Source organism: Corvus kubaryi, unplaced genomic scaffold, assembly GCF_017639235.1.
Source record: "Corvus kubaryi isolate FWS band 111438036 unplaced genomic scaffold, C.kubaryi_AGA036_p1.0 71, whole genome shotgun sequence".
Classification (NCBI taxonomy): Eukaryota; Metazoa; Chordata; class Aves; order Passeriformes; family Corvidae; genus Corvus; species Corvus kubaryi.
Window position 1 is genome coordinate 3,814,881 of NW_024582059.1, and position 22,972 is coordinate 3,837,852.

General features: G+C 43.1%; 1 protein-coding gene across 3 annotated transcripts in view; it reads right to left on the minus strand.

Moving 5' to 3' along the window:
* Positions 1-11,664: 11,664 nt before the first annotated feature.
* The window catches only part of ELOVL6 (ELOVL fatty acid elongase 6), a 77,325-nt gene continuing 66,017 nt past the window's right edge, over positions 11,665-22,972 (minus strand). For all 3 annotated transcript variants that reach the window (XM_042049579.1, XM_042049578.1, XM_042049577.1), the window contains 2 exons: positions 16,241-16,392; positions 11,665-14,305 (listed from right to left, as the gene is read on the minus strand). In XM_042049579.1, coding sequence (XP_041905513.1) covers positions 13,881-14,305; positions 16,241-16,392 — 577 coding nt within the window. In that variant the 3' untranslated portion in view covers positions 11,665-13,880. The remainder of the gene's footprint in view (positions 14,306-16,240; positions 16,393-22,972) is intronic.

Here is a 22,972-nt window from a genome sequence, read left to right on the forward strand (position 1 = left end):
GAGAGGTTCTTTGAGGCATTTCTTGTGCACATCTTCTAACTCCCCTCCAAACGGAGAGCTGTCAGGCTAAGTGAGGGCATTCGTATCCACATGAAACATGAGTCAAGTAATGAGTGCCAAGAACTTTGTTAAAAGATGGTTCATGCCTAGAGAGTAGGTCACACAAATACCATAAGTATGTACTACCCTCTAATTATGACATCAAGATTTTAATTTTGTGTCTCTGAAAATGTTTTCAAAGTTCAAGGGTCCTGATGCAATAATTGCCCAAAAGTGTAAAATTCATAACACTCCTGCTGGTGAAATATCTATTTTTAAGAAAAATATTGGCTCCCATTCTACCATTGACATGACCAATGGAGAGATCAGCTTTAGCTAAAATACAAAAATATATTTGTCTGGATCTTTCTTTATATTTGTTTTGGAAGCTTTCCTGGTTAATTATAGCAGTACTCAGCTCAAGCTGCAAATACGGACTTAAAGAAAGAACTGATGAGTCATTCTTTACTGAATGACACTTTCTAAAGGTAAAGATCTATAGTTTAACTTTATTTTTTTATTCTAACTCTTTCACCCTCTACAGAGCTGTAATCCCTGTAAGGTCGATATTGCTTAACAGCACAAATAGTCTTTGTGAATTCAAGAACTATTTGTACTCCTCTTGCACAATTTATGACTATTGCTATGGAATAGCTCAACCAAAGAGCAAGCAGGACTGGAAATTTCACGCTTGCAGCTCTTGTAAAAAATTGTGAAAGGTGGTGGATAATATTATCTCACTTTTTGGAACCAGAAAAAGTCATGTAATTGGAGTTTGCCAACAAAAAGAGCAACAAATAATGAAACAAAGAGGTATCTTGTAGATGCCTGGGCAGAACTTTGAGGACAAGTTAAATAAGTAGCTTAAGCTCTGGAGACACATAGAATGACTACCACTGCCTTACCCAGATGGTGTCTGTCTTATCTAGGCAATCTCAGTAAAAAATAGAAGTTTAACCTGTCTAATTAACACTGATTGTGAGGGTAAAGATAACTGGGTTCAGAGCACAGATACAAACAGGACCATCAGTGTTGAGAGCTCATCAGTAGCTGCACTTAAACCCAGTGTTATCAGGAGGAAAACTAGAAAGGAAATAAATTACCAACAAACATATTGTGGCTAACAGCAGGTTCACAACTGACCAGCCACGAGTATTTACAGGCATCTCACCAAGCAGTCAGTAATTAAGCAGTGGATATAAATAATCCTAAATGAAGGGTTTGGTAAATGAATTGCTTCAGTATATCACAATACCACAGTCACAGCTCTGTAGGCTACTGCACGTGCAAAGCCTTTCCTTGTTGTTATTAGTGCTCCCATTTCTGTGATTTGTTTGGGGACATGCCTGAAACTCAGATTTTCTAACTCTTGCAGCAGAGAGGACACAAGTGCCCAGCCAGCCCGAGCCTTTGGCTGTCCTGGCATTGGTAGCAACAAAGTGACCATGAGCATCTCCTCAGTTCAGGTTTCACTATTTCACCAGGCATCATTCTGAAAAAACAATCCATGTCCTTTCCCTCTTTTCCTCTCTTTTAGATTTGCCAGTGTGTTAGAGAGGAACTACACAAGGAGAAGGATTTGCTCAAAGTAATGGACTCAAAGCCAGATGTAACCTGTGTGCTTCACTCCAACTCAGGAGGGGATGTCTCAGGAAAAGGAGGCCATGTGTAGAATTACAGCAGGTAAGTGCTTACTAAAAAAGGTCTACAAAAATACAGTACAGATCTTAAACCCAGAGTGTCTGCTGTACTGAAGGATTAAGCTTATCAGTAGGAGTGGAGAACAGTTTACTTCAAGCATTATTGCTTAATTTCAAAATTAAAAAGTGACAGCTGCAGAATTACCAACTTGTTGGTGTCTGATATACACACTTCAATCTGCAGGCAGCTGACCAGCACTGTGGGGTTTTAACTGCTGAGAAATTTCCCACTGAAGAATGAATTCATGAAGGACTGGTAAGTGCATGCTGCACACGGAATTATACAAGCCCTTTTCGAAGTCAACATCAGGAGCAAGACTGTATTCTCTAAATTTACTTTATAGCTGGTTGCCGTTTCACAGCACTGCTTGTAACACTGCAGGTTCTAAGTTTGCATGGGATTCTTTCAAGCAGTGAGCTGTTATTCATAATGAAAGTTATAAATTCCTTTAAAGATCTCCTGACTTTAAGAACAAGCTCAGTTGCTGCCTTTTAAGAAAATAACTCCAGGAAGCTCCATACATCAAACGTATGAGACCTATGAGACCTTTGCAGTTAAAATATTGGTATTTTATACATATAAATGCACACATACTTTTGATGAGTTTTCTAGATTTCTACAGAATTTGAGCAGCAAAGTTAGCTCCTGATTCCTCTTACTGCCAGTATCATCCACAGAGGAGTGTGAGAAAGCAAAAAAAAGAAAAAAAATTTAAAAGATCCCTCAGAGTTGAGAGCAATTGAATTTTCTAGAGACACTTGTACAGTTTGGACTTACTGAAGCTGTACATGACTGAAGTTCACTCCTTTAAAAGAGGGGAAAGCTCTCCCTGCCAAGGAGCGATGTGTGTCCACCAGCCCTGGGCAGGTACAGCCCAGCTCAGGAGCTGCTCAGCCTCCCTGGGGCTCACGGGTGAGCAGGTGGCTCTGGCTGTGCTGATGTACCAGAGACATCACAGCGTGTCCTGGTTTGCCAAGCTGTGGCAGAGGCTTTTGGTCAGATGTGCAGTATCTGCAGTTATAAAAAGACAGGCTTAGGAAGGTCTGTCTGGGTAATGATGACAACCAGTTTGTCCTCTTTCAAACACCAGCAACTTTTTCTTTCTGTTTTACATCTGAAGTTGTTTAATTTTTTAGAAGTTTAGTGCTTTTATTTTCTGGCATAAGACCCTCAAGCTCATTAGCATTGCCCTATTGAGGGAGGTGGAAGGGAAAGGAGACTTTTTGTTGTCCAATTTTTGCTGGCTCCTTCACTCAATCCTCCCTGTGGTGGTGTACGATTTTAGAAGACAGAGATGTCTTTGTTCCTGAGGCTCCCATGCAGTGTTGCTTTGCCAAGCTTGCACTCTCTGAGCCACGCCGTTTTGTGTGGTGACCTGGAGCCCATACCAGTCCCATGGGCAGCATGCAGGACCTGCCAGTGGCACTCCTGCTGCCCTCCAGGACAGCACACAGCTTTAACACAGCAGCTGCCTCATTCCCTGCTACAAAGGGATCATTTCCTTTGCTCAGGGAAGAGTCCCTTGCCTCACTCACTGATGCACAGACTGAGGCCACACTATGGGGTGGCAGAGCAGGGAGTAAGCAGTATTTTGTCAAGGCAGTGCAAGAAGTGAGCAGCCCCTGAGTGCCAGAGTGCTGCTGCACGTTGCTGCAGAGTGCTGCTGCCCACCACCTCCTACGGCACCAGGGGTGGGCAGTTAAGTAAAGGAAGGTCAAAAGTGCTTACAGCTGCATGGAAGAGAGCAACCCAGTGCCAAGGCTGTGTATGTCCATGGTAGCTGTCTATTTGGGATTTCTATGTGGTTTCCTCACTCTGAGCAAGCCAGGTGTTCCCAGCCTCTGGATGCAAATCCGTACAAGCCACCAACATTTTATAGTGCATGCAGTGGTGCTGGCCAGCTGCCATGTCTCATTTCTTGTGTTCTCCTTTCGCTTGAAGGAACAGGTGTCCTGATTTAATTCAAACAAGTCTAGGATAAACCAGAGAAAATAGCAGCTCAGAGGTGTTTTCTCCAAGAGACATGTATTGCATAGGAGCAGATATTCTGGAATTTTGTTCCCTGGGTATAGCACATACTTAAAACTCTTTAACTCATGCAAATTTTTCTTCTGGCCCACGCGATGTATTGCAGTGGGTGGTTTTGTACTGAGACAAGGCTGGCTGCAAAAGTGGGGTGGAAGTTCACAGAGGACTTCAGATAGGACCAAGACCTTATTAAGCTGGAGTCTTTGAGGTTTTTCCAGTTTTCTCTTGGATGTTCCATCAGCTAAAAGCAGCACATGTTTTTGAGAAGCCAAGTTTCCTGTATGTTTCATACTTTTCTGTTTGAAATTAGCCCTGTGAAGTTCTTAGGCATCCTTGTACGACTTTCTATACTATGCTCAACTTACTACCAGAAATAACAGCCACACATCTCAAATTGCATCTACTAACTCCAGGCACTCTCCATGGCTGGGTCAAGGTCCTCTTCTGCCAACCTAAAAGAAAAGCTGCCTGGGGCAAGCTGAGGGGCAGAAATCCCACCAAGAGTAGCCCCGAGACCGCATCTTGTGGTCAGCCTACTGTCCAAGGCTGACTAGCCCTTCTCCAAGCTCCCTGGGAGCACCGGCACCCCCTCTGTGGGAGACTCACTGCCCGCAGACAGGGCCAGGGACCCCCTGGGATGGGTATTTCTCACAGCAGCAGAATGCCAGGCCCAGCACACCTGCAGATGCCCTCTCCAGCTGCTGTGTGTGAGTTCAGGTCCCATGCCTGCATCATGCTGATTGCCATGTGGGACAAAGGAGTTCAGCTCTGCTTGGGGCTTGCAAAAGCTCCACCTGAAGCAACAGTTTCATGAGATATGCTTGAAGTGATTTAACATCCTTCCAGCCTAAAACTCTATGGATATCAACAGCCGTGAATTAAATTCTGACATGGGACAGAGTTGCCATCATGAAATGCATAACCCTCTTAAGTGATAACAGGCCTGAACAGCTTTTATCTCCCTAGAGACTCTGTTACGCAATGGAAAAAACATTCCCAAGCAGACAGCACACCCCCAAAAAGCTGTGATCTTACCTGTCTTATAGACAGATACCCTTAATTCTCATCTGCCTCCCTGGGCTCAGCTTATCTTATATGGATAAAGCCATGTTGAAAGAAAAGCTGTAGTGAGAAAGCAGAAGAGATGAACAGCAAAGCCTTTGTTAACTGTATTTTGCTGTCTATCGAAGAAATACTTAGGAAAAAGCTTTTAAATGCTCTTAGCAGTTCTAGTGTCACCATATGTATGCAAGCACCAGCATTGTATTGGACAAACCTCAGATCCCTGCTATTTCTAGTAAAATTTTAAAGGAAAAAATACGGACCAAAAAAAAATTTCTTTTTATGTGACCTTTAAGGTCCTTTTGATGCCTTAGGTTTTAACGTTCATATTTTTCAAATCCTGTACTGCCTAGTGTGTAACTCTGAAGTTTCGTGTGGCCTGTTAGCTGCTGCTCTCTCATGCTGGTTAGACATAACAAACCTCTGTAGGTTTGCTCTCCAAGGACACCCAGATTGTCCTAGGTCCAAAATGTGTAAACTAAGGCCTTCGAAGAGGAGGGCAAACTTGGGGTAGTTACATCATTAACTGGGGTTGCAATGGGAGAATTGATCCTGATATGCAAATGAACCAAACTTATAAAAGTGTGACAAAGAACCCATGACTCAGGGTCCATCTTGGGTGTAGCCTTTTGACTGCCCAGGGTGTACCTTTGAGGGCCCTTCAAATAAAAACCTACCTGTATTCCCTTATTCTTGTCTAGTCTCAGTTTCTACGTGGCAACCTCAGGCATCACTTTCAGCAAAAGTAAATTATTCTAACATTCAAAAATTGCTATTTTTTATTACTGTTTCCTTTATTGTAACATTACCTCCTGCCATTTCTGTGGTTATATTTTCTTCATCACCTGCCTTATGGAGGTGCCAGCAGTGCTGGGGGGCAGACCTGAGATGCAGTGGTGATGCATGAAGAATATGAAGAATTGCAGTGACCACAGCAGCAGAAAAGATTTGAGCAATAAATTGCAAACTGCAGCTGGCAACAGTGGGATGGGGACTGTAGCAGGTGGACAGAAAAGTCCTCCTCTGTTAAGCTAAACAATGGAGTTCAGCCTGGGCTGAACAGACAGTCAGTCAAAATCCTTGAAGCAGCAGGTCCTGGGGCTGTGTAAAGCAGAGAGGAAATGTGAAGAGCAGTGTAGATGAGAGGTAAAACAGAGCACTGTGCCCCAGCAGAGTTCATCTGGCTTCATCTGTCTCCCCCAGATCAGTAATGTAGGCAACACAGCCTGCTCTGTCGCTGTGCAAGTCATGATAAATAACCCCTTTTAAGTCTTCCCTGGTGAGCTTCTGACAGAGCAGCAGTGAGGATTTGCTTCCTGACAAGTTCTCAGGCCTCCAAAGGGCTGGAAGGTGGGAGAGCAGGCACAGCTGAAGGTGTTTATGTGGGGGTTTCTGGCAGGGATTTTGTGGGCACATCACTCTCAGGGAGCACAGAAGTCACCAAGCTACTTGGAGGAGAAATATGAAGAATGTTTATTCAGCATTTTGACAGTAAGCAATGTGGCAAAGACTCAAGAAACTTGTTGGCCAAGTCCAGCATCACTGTAGAATCTGTGTTTTCTTGCATGGACTTACTGTGAACTTTGTGAAGTGTTTCATCTTTGTCTTCGAGGCAGCTGCTGTGCACGAGGGACAGAGCATGGCTGAAGGCGGGGCTGTACCCCACTCCCTGCACAAACTGGCAGGAGAGCATCAGCTACGGCTCCACAGCTCCCCTCCACTGTGGGTGGGCTCCTGCATGCACTCAGCTTAGGAAAATGTTTCTTCTTGCTGGAAAGGCAATAAACAGAGCACTGCTAGAGCCACGTGGTGATGGATGCCTGCCTGTCCACTCAGTGCTGAAGGACAAGCACAACACAATTTCTTTCATCCCAATATCATCCTTCTGAGTGAGCAGCAGCCCACATTTAGTGGGATGCCAGGATGGCTGATTCTGCTGGGGACTTCCTAAGCACAAGCTCATTGCAATCCATGACAGCGTGACAGAGGACACTAGAAAGAGGAGCTGATTTTTGTACTTGGGGGCATAGACAATGTCAAGGTACCCGTCAGAAGCATAGAGAGGTGGGTACAGGAGGAAAGGAAATGTAGTTTCTGCCATAAACCTGAAACAATCCCATACTGCCCAAATCCTGCTTTTTTTCTCCCTGGTTACTGAACCAGTTATTGAGCTGCACCTACCTCCCGTCTGCTTGGCTACATTATTTGCTCTTTCACTCTCCCTATGATAATACTGACAATGGTAGGCAGCACTTCCCAGTGCATATGTGCAATTCCCTTTTCTTGCTGTTTCATTTTCAGACTGCTTCTTGGGCTGATTCCCAAGCCAGTCCTCAGGAAGGTCACCAGGGTCTCTCAGAGCCCCATGCGTCCCCACTGTGGGTTTCCCACTCTGCTTTATCCTCCTCCTCCCGCCTCCAGCTTCTGCTGTCTTTGCTCAGAAAGATGATGTGGGGCTGGAAGCCAGAGGGGGAGTGGTTGGGGTTCAGCAGGGATATGATACAGTCCACACATTTTTCACTTTGGGTCTTGTCTCAGATTTTGGTTTGTCCTGCGATAGATGCAAGTCACTTCACTGCTTTGTGTATACAGAGCAACAAAGCTTTTCTTTTCCTTTACAGCCTGCTTTAGCTTAACTGCAAAAGAGTAAACCATGAACTGCTCCTGCTGTGCAGAGTGGGGATGGCTGTGTCCATCATTCAGCAGGGGTACTTGTCTGCACAAGCTGTGCTGCCGGCACACGGATGGGTGGCTGGGATGTTCAGGGAACAATGGACACAGGATTGTCCAGAAAATGGCTGGTGCAGAGATGCTGCAGAGCAGTCAGTGCCATCAGTATGGCTGTGAGAGCACAGTGCTGGCAGGGTTCACTGGCAAGTGCTGCCCTGCTCACAAAGGTCTCCCTGCACAGACGGTACCATGACGGACAGGGTTTCTGTTTCTTACCAGAGATGCAAAGATTAGGATTTCCAAAATTTCAGCATGTACAATCAGGACATTTAAGCACCTGTATGATGTGCACGCTTATCATACAGATGCATGTGACATACACAAAAAGAAAAAAACCACATGATGCTTCTGTGTGGTGCACAAAAATATGAACTTGGTAGAGATCTGCTGGGAAGTGGCACAGTAGTCATGCTGTAGTCTCATACCTGGTGAACCACCTCTCTTTTTCAATAGATGGACTTGGTGGCAGTAGAGAGAAAAAAATGCATGTTACAGATTAATAAGACACAGAGACAGATTTTATTTTGAACCAAAAGTTAAAATTTTATTTGGAATATCAATATACCCCAAAAAAATAAAAATAAAAACTTCCTTTTATGTAATGAAATAGCCATTTGAAAATGGTAAAATAAAGATATTTATCATACTATTCTCTTCTAGTTATTGTACACATATTAAGGTTGTTTTTCTGAATATAAATCTAGCTTGAGCTTTAAGGCTCCAAAAAGCCTAAAGCATGTAGTGGCCCTTTTGAGAAAGCAGATAAGTCAATCAGAGCTGCATTTTTTCAGCAGGCAGGCCTGTTTGAAGCTGTCCAGGACTGGACAGAAAGGAGATTTCTCAGAAAGGTCACTGCTTCAGGGAAGTATTATTTTATACCCATTGGGAAATACACTCTAACCCCTCTTCATGCAGCATTTTATATTATTATGTCCTGGGGAGGGCCCTGGTTCCCCTTAGCTGTCAAGTTAATGTGCAGATCCAATCTTATTTGTGTTGGTACAGTTGATTTAATTTAAGAAATCAAGTCCTACCCTGTGATGTTTGCTCTGCTAGAAATTAAGTCAATACAAGACCCTGGTGCTGCCTTTACCCCTGTAAGCAAAAGCCTGTGTATGGTGCACTGACTGCAACGGAGCGTTCACGAGAGCAGGATGGGGGACTTGTCCTTTAACTTGCTTTTAATAAAATAAATGGAATGGAAAATGTATTAAAATAAAACAGTGCAAACCCACTGGCAATTCTGGGTTACAATTCTTCCCTTGTAGAGGGCTCACTAATGCTAGGCTGGAAAATATGACTAAAGACCCACATCAGAGCTGAGTAATGCCCCAGATGGTTCATGTCACCACTCAGCAAAAAAGGAATTTGGGACTTGCATCACCCTCTGCAACTGGGCTCCACCGGGCTGAAGCAAAGCTACCTGAAGTCACTGGACATCTCACCAACAATCTCACTTTCAGCAGGCATTGGAACACGTCCTGAACTTATGCAGTATAGTCTGAAATTATCTTTGATTCTTCCTTGATCAAAGCCATTTTCATTACTTTATGTTTGTGTTTATGGTTCCAATACAAAGGTGTTATACTTCTGCTTCTGGCTCCGAAGTACAGGATAGGCTACAACTACTAGAGACATTACAGCAGTAATACATTATATGTGGCACTGCTTACAAAGGCTGCTGTTTCATGCTCACAATAATTGGTCTCTTACAATCTTTGCTGCCTGAAACCACCTGAATATTGATCCCTGAGGTACCATCGTTTTCAACTAAAATGTCCCAAGGTTTTACTTTCAGGAGAAAAAATAAGATATACCCAGGACTTGAACCTGTTATCAGACCATGGATGTTCCTCCAAACAAATCCACAGACCCACGTTTGCACTCAGGGAGTGACTGCCTAATTAACTTCTGCAGGAGGGACCCCTACATGGAAGCTTTATTCCACCAGCCACCCCATCCTGGGCACCTGGCACTGTGCAGCCCACCTTCCTTCACATGGCCTTCCCTCATCTTGGAAAGGAGTGAGTGTTCAGCCTGGAAATACTTTGTCCTGGGATATGGAAAAAATCTCCCTGTGTGTCTGTCCTGCAACTTGTGCTCAGTATTTTATTCCTACTACCTAGCCTGGCTCTTCTGAGTGATTCCTTTTGCACACTTTGGCCCTTACTCCTGCAAGTAAAACTCCTATCATTTTACTGTGAGATGCTGGTGAGAGGTCTCTTTTGGAGCCAGCTGCTCCTAGCTGGGCATTATCAGCGAGCCCAGACAAATAATTTGTGACTCTGAGTTACAGAAGGTCTGTAAGAATGAGGGGTTTCCTTCTCATCACAGGCACAGTTTATAGAGGATGCAGAATTATCCAAGCTTTTGTTCTTTCACTAACTAGTTGAAAATATTTTCCTTGAAGTGTTCACTACACAGAAGTAGTGTTGAGGAAGAGCCAAATTCTGCTGGCAGCTGCCTAAGCGTAAATCCATACTGACCTTTCTGGTTTTATTTCAGTACATTGAATTAATGCATCAAAACATAAAATACAGACTTAAACCCTGGTAGAGTGACCTCATCACCAGTGGAACTTTCCTGACTGTTAACAGTGGATCCCATAACAGCATTTCCAGCATCTCTCATGGCTGTCACAGGTCTCAAAATTAATATAAAGTTTGAGTTCCCCATGGCATGTGTGAATGCAATAGAATTACAGATTTCTTTAAATTAATTAGGGAAAAAAGGGTTCTGGTAGTGGACAGAAAAATCTGAAAATACGATTCCAAGACTCAAACCAGGGGAAATAAGTAGGACCCAATTATCTGTGTTTGTATCTTGTGGCTCAAAGGTTGGAACAGCTGGAGTACTGTTGAGGTGTCATTATATTAGGGTTGAAAAGCTCAGTGTTTAAGTATATGCAGGTGGGTTAAATGGGATGTCTAAATATGATGCATGTATGTTTTAGGGGAAAAAAAGTAAGAAAATCAGTGTCAGTTGTTTTTCGTCTTATTGTCAAATTCTTTAATGCCAGTTACCACCTTGGGCTCCAGTGGAAAACCTCAGAGGAAAAGCCCAATGGTACAGTAGGGCCATAGGACCTGTGTAAATGCGTGTGTGATGTTACAATTTCTGAAGCAAATGGCAGTGTCACAGCCAGTTCCCAGCGTGACAATAAATGCTCCCTAATTTGCCACTGTACCTTACATGTCTGATCCTGCTGCCCCGTTCCTACAAGGGCGCTTGTCTGCAGCCCAGTCACATGCCAGGATGCCCCCTGCATTTGGTGCTGAGCTCCCCCTGCACACCAGGGGTGCACCCGCACTGCCTGCTGAGGAGGTCACTCGGGCTGGCGACTGCACTGGAGCCGCTTCCCAGGCAGCAGGGAAGCTGCCTCTCCCACAGCCAGCCTTGTCTGGGAGGGCAGTGGGCATGGTGAGGAGCAGGTGCTGGAACAGTGCAGAGGTACCCACGAGGGTTTCGGGAGATGGGGAAAGAGCAGGGGAATTTCTTGCTCTGCTGAAGTCAGTGTTGGCATTGCCAGCATTGCCAGCCAGCACCTAGAAATGTGGGGTTTTAATCCTATGCAATTAAGGAAAACAGAGTATGAAACAGGGTAGGTGGTTGTTCGCAACCCACCCCGTTTTTGGCCTGTGGTAAACTTAGGCTCCAAGTCCTTGCCATGCTGGGATGTCACCTGCCATTGATAAAGGTTATGGGACTTTTAAGTCATGAGCCATAAGCCTCAAATTCACAGGAGATGCGCAGGGCTCCTCCCCCTCTGCTCAGATAAAGGCAGTCAGGCACACTGGCTCTGTTCAAAGCACAGCAAAGCCTCCACTGACTTCAGATAGTCCAAGATTTCTGTCCCAGCTTCAGCTCCAGACACTGGACCACTTCCACCCCTCTTGCTCTATCTGAGAGACTTAAGACACACAGGACTGAGGGTCTAAATGGCACAATGGTGGGCTTCTACTAACACTTATCAGCTAATTACAGTTGACTTTTAATTTTGCCTTTTCCACTCTTAACCAGTCTTCTTAACCTGCTTTTTAGCCAGGGCAAAATTAAACATGAGGAAAAAGGCTTATTCAGCATTATAATTATCTACTCCCAAGCTGTATAACAAAATGGTTTACACATTTAATTGGTTTTGTCTAATATTTTCACGTATACAGTAGTCCTATTAATGAATATCATAGCTTCATTACTGCATATCACATTTTGCTATGTTTTGTACCATAAAATAATGTCAGCACATCAATAACTTAAATAACACAAATGTAAACTCATTTTCTGTTTGTTATAATTATGATTTTAGCCTGAAAAGGCGTTTTGATTTGTAAGACCATTCACATAATATGGAATGCAACTTTATTTGTTTTTCTTTTGTATATAATGAGACACCGAAAGCCCTTGTCATCTCTTAACAGGATACTAAAGCAGCTCTGTTTCATGAATGACAGCACAATTAAAGCTAAAAATCATAATTAAAAAACCCCCTCTGTACTGTACAATCTCAAATTAAAGCAAGAAAGATAATGACAATCTTTTGCATTAGCCAGGAAATGTGATTCTCTGCCACTGGGCTGTTTTTTCTTGTTGACAATTTACAGAATGTGTATATGGGTGTAGTTATAGGTGTGTGTATATTCTATGCAGAACAGCAGTCCCTATTTTGTTGATCTAGTTCTTCTAATTGTTTAGTTAAACTACCTAGCTGTTACAATTTAGAATACTACATTAACACATTTAACATCAAGTTTACATACTTGCGTCTTTGAAATACTAGGAACTTTTACACATTTTATTTGGCTTCGTAAGGACTGGAATACCACAGATAATGCAATCTACTTGTCTTTGAAAGAATATGGCTGTTCTCAACTAACTCTCTAAGGTTCAGAGTGAAATGCATTTCTCCTTATATCTGTAGCTGACTTCAGAGAAGAAAGAGTGTCTTCTTAAGCGGTCAGTCTGATGTTACAGTACAGATTCTGCAGAGATATATATTTATTTAATGAAGGATTAATTCTCTCTGGACTTTAGAGTCAAGCTGTTGCAGCAAAATTACTTCATTTAGACTATTTTTTTCTACACAAATCTCAAGAAAAACCTATTCCAAGTATGTTTTGTAGTAGTATCTCCACATGACCAGAGGAGGGCACTTTGAACATCTTTGCACTGCCCAGGAGGCAGATGCAGAAGCACAGTGATACCCAATGTCGAGCATTCCTGCCACCTCTCCCAACTCAGGCAGGCATCGTTGTGTCTGCAAAAACACAGAGTCCCGATTGTACCACAGGGCTGTGTTCTGAAAACAGTGGGCAGATAAATCACTCTCTTCTCGCTAACTGCGATTTCTTCCAATTTCCTCCATTTAATTCAGTGTTGCTGCGGGCGAAATTAAGAGTAATGGATAATTCCTAAAAATCTCGTGAGGGGAGTTGTCTCCCTCTCCTTCCTGAACATCCCTCCGCTATTAGCCCCTGGTAATTTAGCAAATATTGATTGATTTAAGCCTCTATGACTTATCCTGCTGCAGAAATTCCTTGCCTTTAACTGAAAAATGCACTTGGAAAATGCACTCTCTGAGATACGTATTGCAACAGTGCATCTTTTCACATTAGACTCTTGTAAAAGTACTGCTCCTTTCCGCCTTCTGAGGGAGGTCACTCTGTGTCCCAGATCTGCTCTCCTGGCAGAGAAATCAATCTCTTCTCTTTTCCATTCATAACCACAGTGTGGAGTTCAGCCAGTTTCCATGCAGGAAACATCTTTTTGGGCTTCATTTTGGCTAAAGGTATGAACCTTCTATGGAAAAGATTTTAATTCTGCAATCTTGTTGTTATTATAGACAGATTTTTTTGTCACCTCTGCTTTTTTTTTGTTTAATGCAGAGAAATTATTAGAAAGGATTTAGAAACCTTTTTTTTTTTTTTTTTTTTTAAATAAAAGTCTCTCCTGAACCTTGGGGAAACACACTGCTTATTTAATGTACTTTTTCTCTCCCCTTAACATTATTCCATTTCTCTTTTCTTCTGTTTTTTCTTTCCTTTTTTCTTTCCTTTTTTCCTCTTCTTTCTTTTCTCCTTCTTTTCTAGAGCAGACAGGTACAAGAAGGAAGTTGTCTTTCATCAGCAGTCCTTTGAGATAGAGTAGAATTCAGTGAGTCCTCACCATGATAGGATCATAAACTTACTGGGTTAAACCACGCTAACTTTCCCTAAGCTGCCAAGTTTTAACTGCACCATACATATATGTGTTTCCTTGTGCCTTTTTTTCTTATAATTTTGTTTTTCTTGATGACCCTGAGCTATGGCTTCTTGTTTCTACCACTAGTCAACCTTTCTTTCTTTTCTGGTTTTGCCAATATAGGCCTCAAAGAAAAAATGGCAGAAGAGCACAAAGTAGCTGAGGTACATGAGAGAGGACCAGATGATGTTCTGCACGTGGGAATGGCACTGGCCCTGCTGCATCCAGGAGAAGACCAGGTAATTGATCACGCAACCAATCAACATCTGAGTGATCTGCGACAAGGTGATGAACATGGCAAACTTGCGTGAGACCCTGAAGCCAGCAGCTCGCAAGGCATAGTACGAGTACATGACGGCGTGTACTCCATAGTTCATGGTCATGAACCAGCCACCGCCAGCCACCATGTCCTTGTAGGAGTACCAAGAGTAAAGTAACACAGTAATGTGATGGTACCAGTGTAAGAAGATGAGCTTCTGCTTCCTAAGAATAATGAATATTGTATCACCTGTAATAAAAACAAAACACAAAAAAAAGAAGAGGGGAGGCAATGAGAAATATATCAAACAATTCTGTAATTAATGCAGTGCTCTCTTCCCTTTGCTATTGCTGGAGAATACACTACTTTAGAGCATGAAATCCACCTTACCTCTAGATCTGAGAGCCTGTCTAATCCAAGAGCCAGTTTGGCTCCTAAGCTCTATGTAATCTTCAGAAAACCAACGCATCTACATTTTCCTGTATGGATAACTCCATTTGGAAACTCCATAGGTTTACTTGATAGCCTTTCGCTGCAAACATTATCCACAGAAGTCTGAGGTGAGGTAGGTGGATGTACATGTATTATCTCTAACTGTGAGACTGTCCATTATATACTGTGAGACTAGAAGAGAAATACAGCTTGACAGAGAGCAGAAAACCTAGAGGAAGCAGCACAATGTCCTCTGATTCAAATGTCTACATGCAAACTGGACCTAGTTAAAATCACTAGAGCCTTTTGAGCTAATACACAAAAAAGCTGTTGCATAGGCATCCTACCATAATGAAAGAGATGCTCCCAAAAAGAAATTTGGGTTATGTTGAAACACACATCTCTTTTCTGCAAATCCATCTTACTATTGTAGAAAAGTAAATATTATTCCTCTTGTTTTTTTTCTTCCTTCTGCTTCTCATGATTGCAATGAGCATCTCAATTAGCTATATTGATATGTATGTATGCTACTTGTTTTCCACTGTTATACACACAGTGTTTTCAAAAGGATCCCTGGGATCTGAACCTGGGGACTTAGTTTGATTTGTAAGTATCCCAGGAAATCTAAGTCATGAATATTAGTCATGGATGGAAGCAAAACTGCACTGTCTTCACAAGGTCTGTAATAAAACCATAATGCTACTGTTCACTTCATTAACTGCAAGATGTTGACTCATATTTTAATAAGTAATCATATGTTCAGTTTATTATTGCTGTGCAGTTCTTCCTCAGTTTTAGCAACTAAATTTCTGTGCATTTGCAGCAATTTAAGCAGCAGGAAACCAAGGGATTCTGACACAGCAAGGCAACTGGTGTCTGTCTTATTCTAGTTTTAATGCTGATGAATTGCTGTCCTCTAATTTGCTGAATCAAATCACCTGCTGAAAGGTAAAGTCTTATTTTTGCTGTACACCTGAACACAGTGAGAGCAGCAGTCCTTTGAGGTTTAATAAGGGCATAACCTTAAATGAAAGCTGGTGGGCTGCTCCCTTCCATTAAAACAACCCTTTCTTACACTAATAAGCCACAGATGAGAACACATGAAGACTGACTTCCTAGTTGGCTTTCACATGTATATCATAAGTATCCTTATCAAGAAACTGCTGCAGAGATACAAATTTATAAAAATCTGGACTGGAAAAGCTAGGGATATTATGGGAAATTGGTTTCTACTTGGAGGAAGCAGACAGCCACAACTTTCCATGTCTAGGGAGGAAGCACCTTACTGTTCATAACTGTACACTTAGATGTGTATTAAAGAATGAAAATTGCAGAATGGAGGAAGAGCCTGACTCAAAGCTTCTTACTGACACAGCTGCTATAGCCCACCCTTCACTTCTGTAGCCATGGGGCATGTGACTGCCGATTATGCCACTCCTATCTGCCTACAAGTAGCTCAGGAAGAGGTACAGACCACATTGCTTTTCCTTCTTGACTGCCCTGCTGTGTATAATCACTGCAGTTTATTCCCAGGCTGAGAAAGGTCTTATTCAACTGCACATTGATCTAACTTCAGCCAAGCTGGAATTTACCACTAGAGACTAAAACACGTAGTTTGGGGTTGGTTACACTTACTCAGTTTTTCTGAGACTGAAATGAGATTTTGACGGTGATGAGACCCTTCTTGTGCTTCCTGCATGGACATTTCTTCTCTAAAAACACATATATGCATATGAGAGAAAGAGAACTCACCTAGTTCGGGTGCTTTGCTTAGCACAAATGCATATGCCCAGAATTTGCTGACAGGTCCAATGTAAAAACTCTGGTCACACACTGACTGTTTCAGGCCTTTGGTCATCAAAATGTACAGCATATAAGCACCAGTTCGAACAGCACCAAATATACTTTAAAACAAAAAGAGAAAATTAAGAAAGGTCAGTGGACATTCGAAATCTACATGCCATCACTCCAAATCATTATGAGAAAAAGGCCATAATTGTGCTGAAATAGTAAGTTTGAGACAGCTTAAAAGCTGGAGAAACTCTGCTGGCTTCTGGGAAGTTACTCTAAACTCAGACTTGTAAAATGGAATGCAGCCACAACCCCTGATGAAAGTCTGGAATGGTAACATCAGTGTTTTTTATTTCATTACTACAGGAATGATCCTTCAGTTTTCAGGAGCAGGGAAACATCTATTTCAGCTCTAAACAACATGCAGAGTTTTGATGCTGATGGCTGTGAAACGACAAGAAATGAGTCAATAAAATGCTGTATTTGCAACATAATCAGGACCCATTCCCTCTTCGGATTTCCTCAGAGTTTTCTCTCATTTCTCCCTGTATTTGTTACACCTGCAGGAGCTCTGAGCACAGCCAAACCCAGGTAGGATACACAGATTTTGATGAGGAATCTCAGAGCTGGTGTTTTGGTGCACATGCTTGACTTCATCCCTCCACAGGTCATTGCTAACAGAGGAAACAAGTAGTTAAATCAAGCTGTAAACAGCAGATTCACCTTCACCTCATCAAAGTGAGATGCAAGGTAACAGTGTTCTGTAAATGAGAAACATCAAGAGATTTGTAACGGTATTAATTAGTGCAATTACAGAGGGGATAGGTTGACATCCATCTCATGTAAGGAACAAAGGCTTCTGTCTCACCAGCAAGGATCTCTGCAGAAGGAAATGCCTCACTGCTTTATGGCAAGAACATGCCTGCCCATTGTCTACCACTGTAGCTTGGTGGCGCTTCGTAAGGTGTGATGAATACTTGGTGAAGGAAGTAGTTTTCAAAAAAAAAGGAGCAAAGACAGACACAATCTATTTTGGGATTGAGTGTATCTTACTTTATGCCTACATCATATGTCCTCATCCCTCTACCCAGCTCCATCTTATCTCCCCTCTAACTTCTTTGCGACCTTGACCTATCCTGGTTCCCACTCTGCCTCACTGTCTTTTGTGACTATTACATGGCAGCAGGCAAAACAAGCCACCTAAAACTGGTGTACAAACACATGTGGGTAATGCAAGCTACCATTTATGCAAAATGTGTGAAAGAAGGAACAATTCCTCTGAAGTTATAGATTCTCTGTTACTTTTCCTTGTCTTGTGAAGTCAGTATTCTTTAAAAAACATGTTTTAAAACCATTAAGGCAGCTTCAAAAGCTGAGTTCTGTGGCAGTTTCTATGGTACTTGGTCAGACTAGATGGTTCTAGTAAGCCTACTGAACATAAAAACTGCTGACCTAATTTATATATAATATGCAGAGCATATTTAGATTTCCAAATCTGCAGCATTGATACACCCTGCTGCTAAGGAACAATGCAGAGTGCTCTCCCCTGTCCCCTGCACAGAATCTGCAGCCCAGTGGAGTGCCACAGTGCCTGCTGCTCTTTGGGCTGTCAGTGGGGGCTCTATGGCCAGGTCATGCCCATGGAGAGGTGCTGCATCCTGGCTCCTGCACCACTACCTTTAGATGCCTGAGGTTTCACTGCGCCATCAGGAAATTCAGACAATTGTGGGCACTTACCAAGCTACTATTATTATCTGCTATTTGCACAGTGGTATTTGCTCATGGGCTCTACTACCAGATGAGTCCTCTTGTGCTATGTGCAAATAAAAAACACCCTGCTGTGGTACAGGTGTGCTGGAGAAGTTTAGCTGAGTCTGTATTTCCCATTAGCATTGTCCAAAGCAATGCACATATTCCCAGGCTTAAGCAAGAGAGCTGCTGCAGTCTCTCACGTTCATCCACCCCTGCATGCAGAGGAGACAGCGCAGTGCTCTCAACATCTACACAGCCCATAGTGATATCCCCCCCATGTAGGGTTGTTTCCTCCCAGAAATGCCCTCTCAGCACACTTTTCTCCCATCTTTCAGGCATCGGTCATTTTAGCTCAGCAGAGAGTGCCAAAACCTGCAGGAGGAGTTTTGAAATGAGGTGCAACTTATTTTGTGTCTTCTCTTTGGTGTTTAAAACATGCTCCTTTTTTTTTTCTCAGGAGCTGCATTTCTCATTCCCAAGAAGACAGATCCTGACAGAGATGTGATACGATCACTTCCTGAAGCACTGAACTCCTCAGGCTAGCCAGGGCATGCTGCTGCCTGCTCCTATGTTTTGGGTGGTTGCAAAACTGCGTGGAGAAGAGCAGGCAGAATACCTAATGATACACTGGTCCTCCCATTAGTAAGTATCTCAGTGCTGACATTAAAAGGGAGGGAAAAAAGGAATTTTAGATTATGAAATCGAATAGCTGTGAGCAATACATCTTTCTCTGTAAAGAAGCTGTACTGCTTTTCTAAAAAACTGTTTGTTACTAAAGTTTTAAAACCAAAGAGAATTCTGTGCCATGAACACAAATGCAAATGAGAAGAACACTTGTTCGAGCAACAGGCAAACAATCACACTCAAGTGTGATTGAGTATGGACAGCCAGGGATTTAATCTAGACTGTTAACAGAGCCACAGAGTCTGTGCCTGGTGGGGATTACAGTGTCCCTTTGCTGTCTTTGAGATTATATTGATGTAATTCTGCCTGTCTTTCTGTTTAGCAACTACAGCAGGGCTCTCCCTGGAGTGCACACCCACACTGATTCACACTCACACACTTTTCTACAGTTCCACAGGATGGTGGCTTCCTCTAGTTCCATGACTCCAGAAGTGACTCCAGTTACAGCTCTACATGGTGTGAGTCAGACTAATCTGTATTTTTTTATTGGTAGAAACCAAGTTACATTTTCACACAATTCACGATGGAAGGCTTTATGAAAAAGAAGGATAGCAAACTCCAAGTAACTGATTCAATTACCTAAAGAGACACCACGAGTAGGTAGCTGCTTATGAGAAGTGCTGCATGCCAAAACACTACCTTGCCAACAAGACTGAAAAAAGATCTGATGCATGCCTGCAAATGTGTCTTGGAGCCAGAGAGCTAGGACTGCTTTTTGTGCCTCTAGCACTTAATCTTGTTTGTTCTGTAAGGTAAAGTCAACCAACAAATTTCTATGTTGCAAAGACATGATGTGCAGCAGAGTGATGACATTGCTTACTCAGTAAATAACTTCTGCTTCATTCTGTCCTCACCCTGCTTTCTGCTGTAGCTTTTGTGAGGTATTGAAATGAACTGCTTACCAAAGCAGTCTGTCTGGTGGGAATCATCTGCAGGGATTTTCAAAATAAGGTAGCAGTGAATTACTGTACAAGTACAGTCTTTTACAACTAGAGAGACTGATCAGAAATAATCTGCACCATCTAATGCAGCTTTCTCATCTATTCGGGCTCAAAATGTCCTACATTCTCCTCCCCTCAGGCAGTGACTTCTCTGGTAGGTTAACAAAAGCCCAATTGATATTTTACTGTCCATAGTATGATCAAAATATATCCATGAGTAAAATACAAACTAATATTTTTCCCTCTCAAACTTGTTTTCAAACAGGCATTGGTGGGTTGACTCTGGCTGCATGCCAGGTACCCACTAAAGGTGCTCTATCAGTCTCCTCCACAACTGGACAGGGGAGAGAAAATATATGAAAATGTTACTGGGTTGGGATAAAGGCACAGAGGGATCACTCCCCAGTTACCATCATGGGCAAAACAGAGTCAACTTGGGGAAATGACTTTATTACCAATCAAATTAGGGTAGCATAAAGAGAAATAAAAGTGAAATCTTAAAAACACCTCCCATGTTCCCTTCTTCCTGGGCTTAACTTTACTCCTGAATTCTCTACCTTCTCTTCTCCAGTGATGAGGGGAGGAGGGGGATGAGGAATGGTCCTCCTGCTACCAAAACCCGGCCACAGAAATCCAGTATTCAGAGGGCCTCAAAACACATCCCATGCATGGGTTAGGCGCAGAATTAAGAAGGAGGCAAACTGAGGACTGGAGAGCTGGGTGATGGAAAGACAGTGCAGGTGTTATTGTCTGAAGCCTATTGCTACTTTCTGCTGTCTCCATCCCACTTGCCAGAAGGGAATGAAGTATTTGTTTCTCAAAACCCCAAGTGAGCAGCAGGTACCTCAAGCCTTCAGTACCAACCCCAGCTGGCCTTGTAGCAGGCTTAGCTCCTCCTTGCAGTGGAGGTCACTGCCCATTTTTGCTAGGGCTGCTTTCTAGGGACACCCACCCCTGCACTTGCCTCCTGACACCTATGGACACCCCAGTCCAGGATCAACACTGCAGAATTGAGCAGGGAATGTGACTTCCAAATAAGAACAAATTAAAAGTTCAGCATAGAATATAGCAACATGCCCTAAAGGACAGAGTGGAAAGCCTCTACTCTGGTTTAAATCTTTAAAAAAAATTAACCAAATCATGCAATCTGTATAAGCAGAACATGATAAAGATGGCGTTGAAGGGGACAGGAGTCTTGACTATGGCTAGGGATGAATGAAAAATATGTTAGCTACAAGCTGGAGGTCAGTAGTGGAGTATCTTTTTGAAAGCATACCATCCTCTGTACCCAGTACCCAGCAACCAGCTGAGAGCAGCAGGGAGCCCTCAGGCAAGAACCAGCTGTGCTGCACAAAATTACGGGCTGGTAGGGACTTCAAGCAGAACCCTCCTTTCCCAGGCCTCACAGGCTGTTCAACAGCCCAAACCACTGGGAGCCAGCTGGTTCAACCAGTCTCTGAGGTGTTGGACTACACTGTGCTATGGGTGTGCTGGGCAAGTCCAGCAGCGAGCCAGCCGGCCACCCAGACAGAGCTCCCACAGGTCCAGCTCCAGCTCCCAGTCCAGAAAAGGGAAAAAATTTTATTCTGCCCTGACCTGCTTACATGGTTACTCACAGGAGTCCTGGCAGGTGAGTCTGTGCCCTGGGAGCACAAGGCTATGGCAAAAAGCACAACATCCTCCTTTGTGAAACCCACATCAAGCAGACAGCGGTCCTGGGAAAGCAGCTGAGATGACCACACTGACTGCAGCCTGCTTGTACCATAACAGCAAGAAAAGAGGGGAAGCAGGTTCTTTAGTTGTTTGTTGACTCCCTTTTTTTTTTTCATTTTAGCATGTGAAATATTTACAGAGGGAGCACTCTGAATTCAAAGGATGTGTCTAAAGGGCAGCAGGTGAAGAATGTGGAGCTCCCTACACCTTCCTTCATGACAAATCAATCCATGTTCACCTTCCTGTTCTGGTCAGCAGCAGTACTTTGGCGGTCATTCCAAGCTTCCCTTCTGCTGCTGAAGAGTTCTCTCTTAACACAATAAAATGGCCTTTCTGTGTCTTTCTGATTTAAATCCCAGCGTCCTCAGGAAAGAGGAAGGAGTTGTGCTGCTAATGCTGAGGCACAGGAGCGTGGGAAGTACAGTGACCCCTCTGTCTGTCATGTCCGAGCAGCAGGGCAGTCCTGAGAGCACACCCAGAGACAGCAGTTTCTGTTAAAAGGGGCAGCAGAGTATTTCTGTGCTTAGCCAAGCAACAGAACACATGCAAACTATGAAGTGATACTAGGAAATTGCAGGGAGGAAGCATATATAAGAAACAACTCTCAGAACTAATTTTCTTGAAAAGAAATGCAGCTTCATCAAACATACTGAACTCCCCACCAGCACAGTTGTCAAAACAGCAAAGAAACTCAGAAACTCCTGGTATTACCAAGCACCATGTACCAAAGTAGGTGTATGTCCATGTCAAAGAACATCTCACATCATTCAGTCATACCCTTGCTGTGTTTTTTAACTCATTCCTAAAAATAAGTTTGTAACAAAGCCATTTTTCAACATGAGTGGTAGGGATGTTTACTAGTTCTCTGGAAGTATTTACAGTTTTTCTTCTCCACCTGGTAATGGTGAACTTCTTTCCAATCACTTTTATCTTCTGCAGTCTTGTGAAACCTGGTCCCAGAGTACCAGCCCATCAATGATGTGCACCACAAAGGTAACACAGCAGAGACAGGGCTAGGTGACAAATTTCTTAAGAAACTGATAGATTTTGCTGCTGGAAATTAAGCTGTTTGTAAATTTCCATCTGTCTCCCATAAAACCCTGCTTAGGCCACGTGAGAAAGAATGGTAGTTTTGGCTGACTCAATAGACACCAAGGCACCTCCAGAGGATGCAGGCACTGAAGGGGGCATCTGCCAACCAGCAGAGGGAAAGGTTTTTTCCAAGTTTGCATTATTTTTTCCTAGGTGACTTCAGATAAAGTTGGTAGACCAGCATTGGGAAATGGCCTGTTCCAGGGAGGAAGGACATGAGGATAGGTCCTACCTAGCAAACAGGAGTTCTGGGAACATGCATTTGTATGGTGACCACACACTAAATATATGTTTACAGCTCTATTACAGGAAGATAAACTATTATCTGTGTGGACAGGTGAGGTAGTCAGATCACAGTGTGGTTGCTGCGTTGCTGTTGCTACCGTGACAATACTGACAATCAGCCCAGTGGGAAAGATGGAAGATTTAATGAACCATTGGCCTGCTCCTAATCTAAAATCTGTCTTTAAATTTTGTGGTGACTTCAAGTCCCCTAGGATCAGAGTACTCT